Consider the following 13,646-nt stretch of genomic DNA (forward strand, 5'->3'; position numbering starts at 1 on the left):
TGAATTATATAGATTGGATGGCTCAAAAGTGTAAACATGACATTCATTACAATTGATTGTGAATTCTGGTTGAGGAAAAAGCTCATGGATACTTTTGAAGATGCATTGTAAGGCATACCTTTTGCACCTCCTTGAAATACTGCATACTGCATAGTCCCAATATTCTTGGTTTGTTGCAATATAGTAGTTGTTCTCTGATTCTCACACTATTCCTGCTTGCCTTTTTGGCAAAATCTCAAACTTTTCCTAAACATGCAAATAGAACCTCAATACTTCACACGCAAAAGAGCAAATATAAAAACATGTGCATTTTAGCTCAAGTCTCTTCACCCTAAGAGATACGAGCTAAAATAAAGCACCCAAAGGAACCCAATTTGATCTAGAAACCGGCACGGTTTAGCGTACTAATTTGGGGGTCCAAGTTAGGAGACAACTTCAAGGCCTTTTGATTTCAAAACTTTTGAAATCGTGAAATATAATGACACTTTGGTAGTTGCTTCAAACTTTTCCAGAATTAGTTTACTGTTGTCCTTTTTTTGCTTTTAAACAGACTTACATCTTTGCTTTTGAGCATATTTTTTTGTGAATTTAAATTATTTGGTGCTATCCCCAAATATGTTAAGTGATTATTTGACTCTGAAAAAGAATTTTTTTTCGAGCCCTCATAATCGGTTACTAATCAAATCAAATTTGCAACTGTTCTCTACCAACGAAAGCCTCGCCTATCTCCTTCGGTCTCTTGCCGACCTTGGCTCTGATCTCTTGATTGCGCTCACTTGACATTTTCGGATATGAGCATTTCCCTTACTAAATCTTCAGGTGGCCAAGTCATCAATCAGGTCACCAAATTTCATTTAGGTTGAAATTTGATCATCCAGAATGGAGCACTCGGCTGTTCAAAAGTCGATTGGAATGAGAAATAGTACCAAGCAAATGTTCATAAGGCTCTACAGATGGCTCTGATTTTTTTCCACACTGTTCTTGAAGTGAGAATAATGTAATGACTGGACGAATGACTTTAAAAAGGTTATTTGTAGCTCAGAAATAAGAGGTAACTAAGCCAAACTCTAGAAATAAAGTACGTTTACACTTTTTAAGCTCTGTCACAGGGACTTCTTACATTGCCCATACGAAGGCAGAAACATTCATAAAGAAGACTAGAACAGTTACTTTTGTTTGATCATTATTTCGGTTATTCTTTCCAATCGGATTATTTGATTAGTTTAATGGTATGCCAAGCCAAGAGTTTAGGAAACACAAATCGCGAGGGTATCGGGCAGGAAGTCATTTTGGACAATGAACTTCCTTACTTTCGGCAAAAGCGCTGATTTGACGTGTTCTTTTCTTAAAGAAGACGCATGTTTTATAACCGAGCGTGGACATGTTCATATAATCAAAACATCAATTGTATTTAAGTGCGTGTAAAACAGTGACTGAATTCAATACCAAACAAGCTCCATAAAGAGTCGCGTTAGTACAAAAGAGGGTTTAGGGAGAATGTAGAAAAAGAGTGTTAGTCTTCCTTGATTCGTTCGTAAACACGTTTACAAACAACTTGGCCCACAATGATTTGCATGTGCATGATGTCACCTTGGAAATCCCGAATCATCACAGAATCCTTTTCCTTTTTAATTGGGTCACCTAAGGGCAAAAAAAAAAACACATGTTCATTTCATTCAGCTGCATTTGACAGCTTTACTTTCTACTTTTACTTACCTCTCTGATCCAAATGAATGACATTACCCTTCCTGGTTGGGTAGGTATGCGTGGTCCTGCCATCAAGAGTCACTTCGATGAAAGTTTCCTCCATCTTGAAGCGAATTTCGGTGGTTCTCAAAGTGGTCTCTGTCTTGATTACGTAAGTCCCTGAAATTGATAAGAGTTTAATGAATGAAGGCTAAAGCTCGGACAAGAATCGTAATTGACGAGTAGCAGGCAAAAAGGGGCATTTCATTTAATTTAGAATTTGTTGATGATTTTGGTTAACCAAAATATGTTCGGTTTGATATCTAGACTTTCTTGGCGGCTGATAAGCCAAAAATAAAAAAATCTCATATTTCTTTTGTTCCTCAGGGATGTTGTGCTCTAGGTAAAGAAAAAATGAAAAAAAACGGGTGACAAATGTAAACGAAATTAGTTCTTGCGAAGTTCCGTTGATATTTTGATCTACTTGGTTTGTAACAAGTCCCAGCATTACTTAAATAGACTAAAAAGAGTTGCAGCCCTAACTTAGCAAAAGGCCGAATTGTGTGGCAAAATATTTAGCCCTTCAACATAAACCAGAGTTATTTTGAAATTTACTAACTAACGTCGTCATGTCTCACCCTCCTCGTCGATTTCTATCACATTGATTGGAGTGACGGAATTCGCCATTTTGCGCTTCATAAGTCCCACACCGAGTTCCCGGAGCACCTCATCAAAGCCATCTGACGAGGTCATCCTATAGCGGCCAATAATGGGATCAGGTTCCGATGGTTGAGAGGGCAGATCCTTGGGTTTGGCTTCGACACCCTCTGCCTGAGGTTGTGAGGCAATGGATACCTCGGATTCCGTGTACGAACCCTGCAAAAACAACCATTCATTCCAGGTTCTGTCTGTGTCAGCTTGATATAGCATAACTTCATGGAGATCATGGCGTTTAGTTGGGTTTTTGGGCATTGATTGTGATTAAAAGGAATATTAGTGCTAGTTTTAAAGATGTTAATTTCTGCACTAGATTCGTCACCCTCGACACTATGTCAATAATCTGTCGATACTTCCTGGTTTACTGATCAGGTTATTAAGAAGCGCGAACTCATTGTTATCCCTTATTTCATTGTTCCGAGCTTTTGCTTTGTGTGTACCATTGGCTTGGGATCATTGGGCTTGACTGTGGAGCCACCCAGATTTATTTTGGGCTTAGGTTTGACCGTCTTTAAATGGGTTCCACCACGGTCACTCTGGATTCTCTTTCGACGGGTTTGATGAATGCTCTCATCAGGTGATTGTTGGGCTGCTTTATTCCAATCCAGGAAGAACCCAACCGAGTTTGGTATGAAAGTTTCTTTGAAATGGAGCCCGATCTCGAAGTGGGCCTGCAGTAATTTGGCCTTTTGTTGGTCCTTTAAAACGTCCTTGGTGAGGATGGGTGGCGTGAAGAAGTTGAAGAAGCTGTTGCGTTTGGCCCATTTCTGGACCACGTCGCCATCTCTGACTCTCTTCACGGCCTTCAGGGTCACATTCTTGCCCCGTTCCCAATGGATTTTACACCCAGTACAATTGGAAATCTCCGGACCTTCGAAACTGAATGGATGATGGATATTGGGCCTACAACGGACTTCATACTCCTTGGTAAGGATTTCGTTGCTGAAATACTCGTTAGGCTCAAACTCGAAATCCAAAGCAAAACCAAACCGATCTTTCTTCGTCAACATCTGCCCAAAGGGTCGAATACGAATGTCTACCAGATGCTCTAGAACGGGCTCATCATAACCTTGGATAATGGTGCCCAAAGTCTCGGAATGCTTCAGCGCCAACAACCAAAAACGTGGGATTCCATCCGGGAACTTCGATTTCTTCCCATTGATCAAATTCCGGAGTTTACTATGATTGGTCTTTGTTTGGCCTGTCATGTAGTTAGCCTCAATCTTGGCCACGTCTCGGTAGAATTGGGCCTCCAAGGCCACACTTTGGAGTTGGAGCCGATGAAGAGCCTTTAGTCTGCGCCTAACTTGCGGATCTTGTGAGCGTCTTCGATGATGATTTTCGCTATCATTGAGAAATCTCTTCATCTGGATGGAGCTGGACTCCTCCGGGATCTCCTCTAGGGTAATGATATCCTCCCACTCTCCTGAGTCCTGATCTGAGGCAGCTTGGGACCGGAACCGCATGAGTTGGGCGTGGGGGCGGAGGAGTGGTGTTGGGTCCTTATCCTGGAATGGTATACAACACTATCGCAGCTTGGCTTTTGGTATTAATGACCTTCACCTTTGGACCCCGAATTCGTGCACCAAATATCCGGAAAGTGATTTCTTGTGAGTGTATGAAGCGTCGGAATACAGCCGGACAGAGGACAGTTAGAAGGAGCATTGTGGACAAATAACATGTTGGGCCTTAAATCTAGATGCAACTATGCATAGAAATGCTTACCTTGTCCGAGAGAAACTCGGGGGCTTCCTCCTCGCCCTCAGTAACCTCGTTGATGGTCTCCAAAGCGTCAAAGTATTGGCTCAGTCCAACTTCCTCACCGTTTTGTAGTAATCGAAGGTTTCGTGTGTACGCAGCAAAATCCTCTTCCGAACTATTTATCGGAGATTCACCGGGCATGTCATGGATATCCCAATCGGATTTGCTCCTTGACTGGAATGGAAAGGCATGGTTTTCCCCCTTTAAAATTCATGGACATGATGCACGATTTATCGGCCATATTGTCGTCAATTGGAGTGTGAACGTACCTTGAATCGAATGACATTGGGGTTCTTGCGGAATATTCGATCCCGAGGCACGTCCAGATCTTCATCGCTAAACTCGACCTTCTCATCTTCATTGGTTTGTTTGGCCGGCATCCGAGTGATGCTCTTCTTTCGGCCCTTTTTCCACAACAGCTTCTTCTTCACCGGGGGCTGAGAGTGGTTTTCATGCTGAGATCTGATGATTCGTGGCTTTTTGCCATTCTTTCGGGCATTTCCTGACTCGTCCATAAGGCTGAGAAGTGGTTCTTGATGGGGATCATCTCCTGGAACGTATCCTGTTTGAGGGACGAAAAATAAAGGGGCATGATTCTCCTGATCTCCGCCACCCTGCCGCCCTCTTACAAAAAAAGAAACGACGGGAAGCCTCACCCTTTTTACTGTTGAATCCGTTCTCAATGGCCACACCATTTTGAGCAATGGGCACCACGGAATATTGTGAATCCCGGGGGCAGAAATAGGCCTTGCACTGCACCACGATGAACAAGAACGCTAATACTATGCACAGGACTAGGAGAATGCCCCCCAAAATCCCACATATATACGTGATGATGGTTACGAGATCCAAACTATCCATGGCTTTATGGTTGTGTGGCTGTGGTTAAATACGCATGTGTGCCAGGATAGAACACGTCAATGAGCGGATGGCACCATTAAATCCCGCTCCGCACAGAAGGATTGGCGGCGCAGGAAGCCATTGGCTTTCCTCTCTTTGAAGAATTCTTCACGCACGCACGGACGCATGCACAATCTTGGCCACTGAAACGAAAGCCATATCCATTTAGTTGGAGAGGACAGCCAAGCTTTTTGCTTCCTTGTTATTGATCGGCATCAAGACGGACCCGATTGTAGGATTCTTACTTCTCATCTTGCTCATCGTACTCTCACAGACATGTTGGACTGAGTGGGAACTTGCCTTTCCTCCCAAGATCTTAAAAGGCAAACAAGTTGCTCGCAATTCAAACATGGCCAGATGATTGTGTACATAGAACAATCAGCATAAAGTGGAGAATTAGCTCCAAGACACCCTTTTATGAGCGGTTTTGTGAACAACGTGTCAAAATATGGCTCTTTTCATGATGAGTCACAGTGATGAGGTACCACCATGAGCCTAAGAGAATCAAGTTTTGGTATACTCACCACAGTATTTGAAGGACACGGATGAGTAAAACCGGCTTTGATCACACGTCGTTTATTTTGTTATCACTGGAAATGTGAGGGAAAGTGAGTCTAGAGCTTGCTCTCAATGCAATCAGTCACTTGTTGAATAGTCGAGAGAGTGAGGCAACTATAGTCTATGTTCATGAGTGTGTGAGTTGTCAAGGAAGCTCCCCTCCATCACCTCACATACGTACTAGACTACTATACTAGTACATAGGATCACCACACTCATGAGTGTACATACTTGCTCGGCCAAGGCACTCAATCACACAGGTTAATCTTGTCTCCCCCCCCCCTCCTCCCTAAACAGGTTCAGGGCTGCTGTGGACAATAATGCAGACCCTTGTTTATATTGAATAATGTCTAACAGGTTCATGAATGGTCTGGCAGAAGATTAGCAACCCTGAGTGGCAAAAAGTTCCATGCCTTCATGAATCTTGTTCAAGTGCTCGCGGTAAACGTAGATATTTCGGGATGTTTGCTCGTGTGTTTTTATCTTTGTTTGATGGAAATTGTCCCGAAAGGGTTGTCTGATACACCAGCATTTTCTCCTTCAAGAAATAACTTGAAGATGTTACTTCTCCCGTTTCAACCTTTTTTTAATCCATTAGATATATTACACATTCTGTACGTAGAAAAAAGAGTGATTAAATTTGTTTTGAACTTTCAACCTTTGACGAATTCATAACACAGTACGATATAGTCTTGCTATTTTATCATGAGATCTATTTTAATGCCTTTGCGAGCATGCATCCCAAGGCAAATTATTCTTAACCAGGTTTCTCAACATGCGTCTTCGCCTGATCGGCAACCTTTACGAAGAGCAATTTGCTTACCAAATAGGTTGGCCTTATGGATCCTGCAACCAAACTTATTGCATGAATCTTCGTTCCATTTGTCTCTGAATGGCTCAATGGCGGTCGCTTGATTAACAGTTTGACTTTCTGACACATAAAAGCGACAATACCCTGGCACCCTATCAATATCAATAAAACCATAATCCCAAGTCATGGCTTAACCAAGTCTTACCATGTCTATGGCCCATTGTTGTATTAGTCATTTTGAACAAGCCAAGTCCAAGATGCAGACCATTGGGACGTTTTCCATGTTGATATGTAACAACTTTCTCGATATTTCAACCGACCAGAGGCGAGCCAATCGGGAAAAAACATTAAATGGAAGCAAGAATCATGCAGTAAGTTTGGTGGCAAGAGACGACTAGCTAAACCATTTGGTACGCAAATTGCCCTTCGAAAAGGCTTTCCATCAAGTAGTGAAGATTGCTGAGAAACCTGGCGAAAAGTGCTCAGCAAGCTAGCGGAAGTCGTGCGAAAAAAACATTTCAAGGTTGATTTGCGTTTTCTGACAGGGTTTTATCGTTATAGGTTCTCAATGCTGAGTAAAGAACTAAGCATTGAGAATAATTTGTTTTTGGATACATGCTCTCGAAGTCTTTCAAACAGGTCTCGTGGCAAGACCAAGACATGACCTAATCTTTTATGAATAAGTCAAAGGTTGAAACTCAATATTGATTGTCTTTTCAATTTAGTCAAGGACGTGAATTATTGAAAAGTGACCTAGTGTATTCGTATCACATAAGCATAGTCTTAGTCGGTAATTTGAAGTACTCGAGCTAAACTATGCAACATTTTACAAGCGAGAGTGGGACGCATTTTTACAGTTTGTACATATTTTTCACGTGGCATGAACTTAATTGACGGGCCATGTGTTATTATGACCCAGTAAAGGCTTTTAAAAATACTAGTTTTTTAGAAGTGTCCAAAGGTTACTAACATACTATCTAGTATCTTACTTTAGGCATTATGTTATATTTTGTACATGGGGGGCAAGAAATAAAGGACCCCTTAAGAAAATGTCTCTCTCTTCCCTCAAAGATTTGCTCGACCATATTGGATCTGAACTTTTTATCTCAAGGACAAATGCTTTCACCACCAGAAGACTATTATTTCAATCCAAAAAACCATTATTTATAGCCAGGCTTCAGTGGACTCGAAGTTAAATAATAATCGGCTGCCAAGATTATTCACATTATTATTTGTGCCAAGTTTTTCTTGATTAGGGAGCCAAATATTGGAGAAATTATAGGATGCGATTCAACTCCATAAAACAGACAAATCTCATGTAGTGACTAGCACAGTCTCTCTATGATGAGTAGTGTTCTCAAAATTACGCAAATAACTTTCATTTGCATCCTGGGCCCTTAATTGTATCTTTTCGCATCCTGAACCTTTTTTTGTATCTTTGGTCAGTTTTCACATTTTTTATGCATTTTAGGCTTCTTTTGACTGATTTTGTTTGGATCAAGAACTTGTATTTTCCCTATTTTTATGAGAAATTGGCACCCTTGAAAGTACAATTCAGGGTCCCACTGGCCATCCCTTTCCTAGGATACAAATGATTGTCCAACACTAGAAATATTGGATAAGCATATTTTATCAAACAAAACCCCATTAGCAACAACGCACCGAACACTTTTAAAGAATGGCATTGACTGAAGTCGATTTCAAATAATAACGGACATGCCAAAGCTGTTGTTTTGACAACACCTGTGATTGCTATAAAAGTTTAGTCTTAGATTACTCTTAAAGATGCTGACCCACTGAGATTAGAGTATAATGTCAATAGAATACATGTGTCCAGCTTAACAAATTGTTGAAACTACCTTAGGGTGCTAAAACAATATAGAGCATCTCTGAAGTTTATTTGCATCCTTATTTGCATCCAGGGCTTGTTTTTTTTTGCATCTGCATTTGCATGTTGAGGTCCTTTTTTACGTATAATTTTGAGAACCTCTATAATGAGACAGCTCCCAGGTCGATTCTCCCCCCTCTCCCCAATCCTTCTTCAGATCGGTTTGAGTGCCCATGGATAAAAGAAGAGAAGTAGACACGATGCTCAAAATCTCAAAATAGATGAAACAATCCTAAGGTGCGTCGGCCAACAAAGCAACCGTCTCGCAAAGTACAAAGCTTTAGCGACCCTTCGAGCCCATTGGGACAGTTTTTTCCCTCTGCCTCTCCAATCTTGGCCTTTGATGGAGCACAAGGAAAGACTGGGAACGAACGAAGGCTGAAGGATGGAACCGCGGGACTGACAATGTGAAGAGGAGCCAAAACGAGCGCGCTCAGCTGGACATGTATCTGGGTGGAGGGTGAGCTCAGGCGCTCTCAGATGATGGTGTTGGCATTTGGTCCCTTTTTCTCATTGCGCCAGTTGCGTTCCACGGCCCAAGTTGGAATGCGAGTGCCAGTCATTGGATGTTAGAGATATTCGTCCTTGTGGAATCACTTCAATTGGTGCCTCTGAGAAGAAGTCACCCCAACCACATATCATCAGAAGACAAATATTAATACTCGTTGTAGGACTGGGAACATCTTGTTCCATTGGAAAGAACAAGGTAAGAAATGCGGCTCAAACTGGAGCAATTACGGTACACACGCCATGACTTCATTATCTAGCCATTGATAACACAAAGTCGTCACGCGAAAATGGTAGAAATTATGACGTCTCTGGATCTTTTATGACACAACGTTGTCCCACTGATTGCCTAATTGGAACACACATTTATGGCACGAATCGTTTATGTTTAGGTATCGGCCAAAGAATTCAGTCGTCGACAAAGTATTGTTATAGTTTTGGGATCATAACGAAAATATGACTTGAAATTCGAGGGGACGAAATGTTAAACAAGAAGGAGCGAACTTTAGGATTTAAGAATGATTTAGAATACAGTTCTCTCCCTCGTTTATTGAATGTGGAAATCCAGGGCTATCTAACCTTTCAAACTCAAGATTAAAGATTGTTATCAAGAAACATGCCTTTTATGAATCTTGAGCAAGGCAATCAAAAAGATATGAATCATGAGGAAATCGTTGCTTAACACATTGTGGTCCCTTTTTGCCAATAGTGTACGGAGAAACGCTCAATAAAGTGGATACCAATCAGTTTCCAGAAAACAAGTAAAAAAGTATGTTCTTTCTAAAGGTCGAAATTTCAATAATGGAAATTGAACTTTATTCTTAAGCATTTTTATGTTAATCCAGCAATTTGTTGTGACACCAGGATTTAGCATTCGAAATTTCGTTTGTTGATTTTTTTTAAGTCAGCTCAACAGCCTTTGAGTAACTGCTCCTTTTTCCATCATTGAAGGCTTCCATGTGAAGGAACACAAACAGCCTCTCATGGGCGTTAGTGCATCAGAATTAATAACTCTCATTCATTTGCGACGATTGTCGTCTGAGAATTATCTGGCTTGACATAACTGACAAGATATCTGGAAGCCAATCATGGAGTATGTAGGAAATAATAGCTTCAGTAGAACACGTATATTGTGTATGGAACGGTATTCGTTGAATCATTTATCCGGAGCGATGGCCTTCGTCACCATGAAATATTAACCACTGGGACGTGTTTCACATCCAGATATCCCTCCGATTGAACTTGGATGAGAAGATGCTTGCTTATTGACTCTTGGTACGAGAAACGAGCGGATTATACCTCAGTACAAAATATATTATAAAGATCCACGGTGCCGTGGAAAGTTGTCATTCATTGTGTATCCCTCGTTTTACTGGAAGTGAACGCTTAGGAAAGACTTTTTATGGTCAGAGACCACAAGTGCTTACGGAGAAAGAAACAATAATGGAAATGGAGAGCATGTCATTAAAGGCATTGCTCGACTTGTTGTTGTTGTTGTTGTTGCAATGGAGAGCAATGTAGAGCTTTTTTCGGAGCCTTGAAACATTGATTCAGCCGACCTTTTGACAACGCCAAATCCATTTGTCTTGTTGGACTACTACAAGGACATTGCAGTTGGGAAGCACTTACTTTCCCTAGCAATTTGTCATGATTTGAATGCGCATTACGAGTCTTGAAATTGAGGGGCAAGCCTGGACTGACAACCACAAGTGAGATCCTAATGCAATTTGAACTCAAACTTATCATTAAATATTCATTTCAACTTCCAAGCTTCAAATCCTTGGAGGTTCACTTTTTCAAACTACAACCTTTTTAAATGATTCATGGCAGTGGTAAATTTAACATAAGTTATATCAAAATGAAAAAGAAGGGCTACTGTGCATAATCAAATAAATCAGTTATTTGCTCAAGCAACCGGCAGCATCGATGGATTGCAAGATTTTAGAATGGTTCAATTTGGAGCGGATGCTAAATCATGAATTTCTGAACGTTTTAAAATAAGAAACACAGGAATCTTCAATAAACGGCAAGTCATTGTTATACTCTCTACTTCTAAAGTGTCTTGTTTCAAAGATATAATGTCAAAAGCTTATGTGGCTGACCAAGACCAGACTGAAAAATCGAACTTTATGTTGTGATTACTTCATAACTTTGACCAAATCTCCTGAGTGTCTCAAACACAGTTTTGGGCTCAAATTTAGCCAAATTCACCTATTCGACGAGAAGTTGCTATCCTTTCTAGTAGATTCTTTTTTTGTTAAAGTGATTGATTCAGGAGATACGAAACTTTCATTTCTGTTCGCAGTCCACACCTCTAGAAGTCCGTGCCTAATTCCATGTCACACTTAAGAAAACTTCAACTCTGGAATCAAGTCCCTTTTGCAGCGTTTGCGGTCAACTTGGATTTGACCAAAAGCAATTTGCTCACATAGTTTTCCTAAAATCCATATCATTAAACGAAAACGTATCGAATACCTCGGTATAAAAAAAGAGTTCTATTTTACATAGAACAAACTTTAATGCAGCAACAGATGTAGCTTTCGGCATTTTGTACTCATAATGTTTCTTCAAGCAACAATATGAAATCCTCTGACAACTTGAAGCAAACTGCCACCTGGATTTAAGTTAGCAATCTGAGTTGAGGTTGTCAGAAAAAACACATAATGCGGGAAAAACTTGCAACGAGTCATCAGAACCATGGGCTTATGGTAACAAAAAAGGTTGTTCTTTTCTTTCTTTCAGACTCTGGAAATTTGTACGCAGAATCAGGTTGATTGAAACTTCACCCACCCAATACGTACATAGCCTCACATCAAACCAAGTGCATTCAAACGTGTTGTCCGTATAATACCTATATCCTAGATTAACAGAGAGTGATCAAAGGATAGAGACACTGTTTTTACTTTCACGTGGAGCAACACACTATCACCAACCATGTAAATACCAGACAATTTCATTGTTGGCCGCATGCTGCATGCTGTACGAGTAATTGCAGACCAATTTCAATTCGCAATTCATTATCCTGGGAAGGTTGAGATGGAGGGTTTATTTTTGATATACTTGCACATAGCTGGCACAAAGGCTCATTGCTCATCTGGTTGATGTTGTTCATTTCATTCCTCAATTCAAGGCAAATTACTGCTGCATTTGGCTGCGACAAAATATAGAGCCATCAATGAAATTCGAAACATGCATTCGTCCATTGCGCTTTTATCAGCTGTTTCATTCGGCTGCATTCGCAAACCTTTAAGAAAAAGCCAATATATGTATATTGTGCAATATTCCATTAGAAATCAGGTTTGGAAATCCATTAGTTACTGGGTGGCCATTGGGGAGGCCAAATAGCGAAAAATATCCGACACTTACTTCATCTTCACTAAAGTCATTTAGGGGTTTGATCACGTGTTTTTTTTTTTATTTTTAATTTATTTTTTTATTCTTAATTTCTTATGTGAGCCTTGGGCGCGTACTGATGAAATGACGCAAATGAAAAGTAGGTGCTGAAAATGTCCTCGAAGTTGCTATCTTTGGTGCCATACTTCTGTGCTACTTTCAAGCTCATATTTGCCAAAATGAAACAGTTTTGCAAGTCCTTTTCATAATTCATATTCATACTGGTTTTAGTTTTTGTGAGCCCGGTAAAGAATGGAATAAGCACTTTGTTTTTGAAGAGTGATGCAGTTGATACCATTTTTCTGGGGGTTGTTGGACTAATTTTTTTTCGAAATAGTAAAGGTAGCAAAAAATAGAATCCAAGTAATATGATAACACAATTCTTTATGCTTAAAAGAAATCAATTGTAACAATGGAGAATTCAAAAGCAACAAAAAATAAGTCCACAAACACCTGTTCCGGCTTGAAACTTGTTTTTTACATCATGAGGGGTATCAAGGAGTAAAAATGAAGGGTTATATATAATGCAACAATGTTAGATGAGCAATTTCTTAACAAATCACGTACTACAATTAAGCCTTAAATTGCGCTCTTGCTCTTAAGGACGTAATGTAGCTTGACAGAAGATCTCTTTTAAGTCTTCTTCCTTTTCAAATTCTGACAGGTTCTTATGCACATAATCATGGATTCAAAACAAGTAATTCTCAGGTGCCCAGAAGATTACTAAACGCTGTTTTTACTTACTTATAAATGGAGACGAAACTTCTTCTAAGTTTCCTAGATAAATCTACCATTTAACCTGCAAATACATGAAAAAAAAGCTATCCACTTCCATGTCTGGCTAATATTGAGTACTCAAAAAGCGAAGGGCTTCTTTCAAGCCTGGAATTGGAATTGGCCCATTTCGCACCAACAGACATTGATAGGGATAGCGACTTTGCCCATTCGTTGAATTCTAGAGTAGTTTTCCAATTTCTGAAATGGCCTCTGCTGTACCGTAGAACCGCCTTGGCCGTACAGCAGGGATAGCGACTTTGCCCATTCGTTGAATTCTAGAGTAGTTTTCCAATTTCTGAAATGGCCTGTAGGCCAATTGAGAATCAATATCTTATCCAAAGCCTTTTTTACGAAAATCTCAACTTTTCGGAGCGTTGTGACCACACAAACCTGCTTCCCTTTGATTCCTACCATTTCACATATTTTTTTCTCATTGAAAAGATTTTAAGGAGTATCGTTCTATCGGTATCTCGAAATGCTCATTGGTCATCATTTCAACCTACTTACGAAATAACTCTGAATGAAGCAATCGATGAATCAAAAGATGGCTCAAAAATTGTCAATTGGAAGAAGACTTTTCAGCATTTCCTAGCTCTCAAAACCCACCATACCAATCCATGTGACAGAAACCTGCTTTGTGTTTGTGCC

At 40.3% G+C, this 13,646-nt stretch overlaps 2 protein-coding genes across 3 annotated transcripts in view; one reads left to right on the top strand and one right to left on the bottom strand.

Moving 5' to 3' along the window:
• Nucleotides 1-1,388: 1,388 nt before the first annotated feature.
• LOC131892376 (uncharacterized) lies at nucleotides 1,389-5,861 on the bottom strand. Of its 2 annotated transcripts, none has more exons than XM_059242219.1 (8): nucleotides 5,589-5,861; nucleotides 4,821-5,207; nucleotides 4,434-4,726; nucleotides 4,129-4,338; nucleotides 2,844-3,911; nucleotides 2,325-2,562; nucleotides 1,717-1,866; nucleotides 1,389-1,641 (listed from the first exon to the last, which is right to left on the bottom strand). In XM_059242219.1, exons 2-8 carry the CDS (start codon nucleotides 5,023-5,025, stop codon nucleotides 1,514-1,516), a joined length of 2,292 nt encoding a protein of 763 aa, XP_059098202.1. In that variant the 5' UTR covers nucleotides 5,026-5,207; nucleotides 5,589-5,861; the 3' UTR covers nucleotides 1,389-1,513. The 2 variants fall into 2 exon arrangements, with proteins under 2 accessions (XP_059098202.1, XP_059098203.1); XM_059242220.1 differs by lacking the exon at nucleotides 5,589-5,861 and adding an exon at nucleotides 5,310-5,379.
• Nucleotides 5,862-8,587: 2,726 nt separating this feature from the next.
• Nucleotides 8,588-13,646, top strand: part of LOC131892381 (calmodulin-4-like) — a gene marked incomplete in the record, with an annotated part of 6,090 nt that continues 1,031 nt past the window's right edge. The window contains 2 exon segments of the mRNA XM_059242228.1: nucleotides 8,588-9,027; nucleotides 11,571-11,597.

The sequence above is a fragment of the Tigriopus californicus genome, chromosome 12, assembly GCF_007210705.1.
Source record: "Tigriopus californicus strain San Diego chromosome 12, Tcal_SD_v2.1, whole genome shotgun sequence".
Lineage (NCBI taxonomy): Eukaryota > Metazoa > Arthropoda > Copepoda > Harpacticoida > Harpacticidae > Tigriopus > Tigriopus californicus.

Coding starts and splice junctions, on each gene's coding strand:
- LOC131892376 (XM_059242219.1), bottom strand. CDS start 5,025: ATGGATAGTTTGGATCTCGTAACCATCATCACGTATATATGTGGGATT. Junction 4,339..4,433: donor CCAATGTCATTCGATTCAAG/GTACGTTCACAC, acceptor TTTCCATTCCAG/TCAAGGAGCAAATCCGATTG. Junction 1,642..1,716: donor CATTCATTTGGATCAGAGAG/GTAAGTAAAAGT, acceptor TTTTGCCCTTAG/GTGACCCAATTAAAAAGGAA.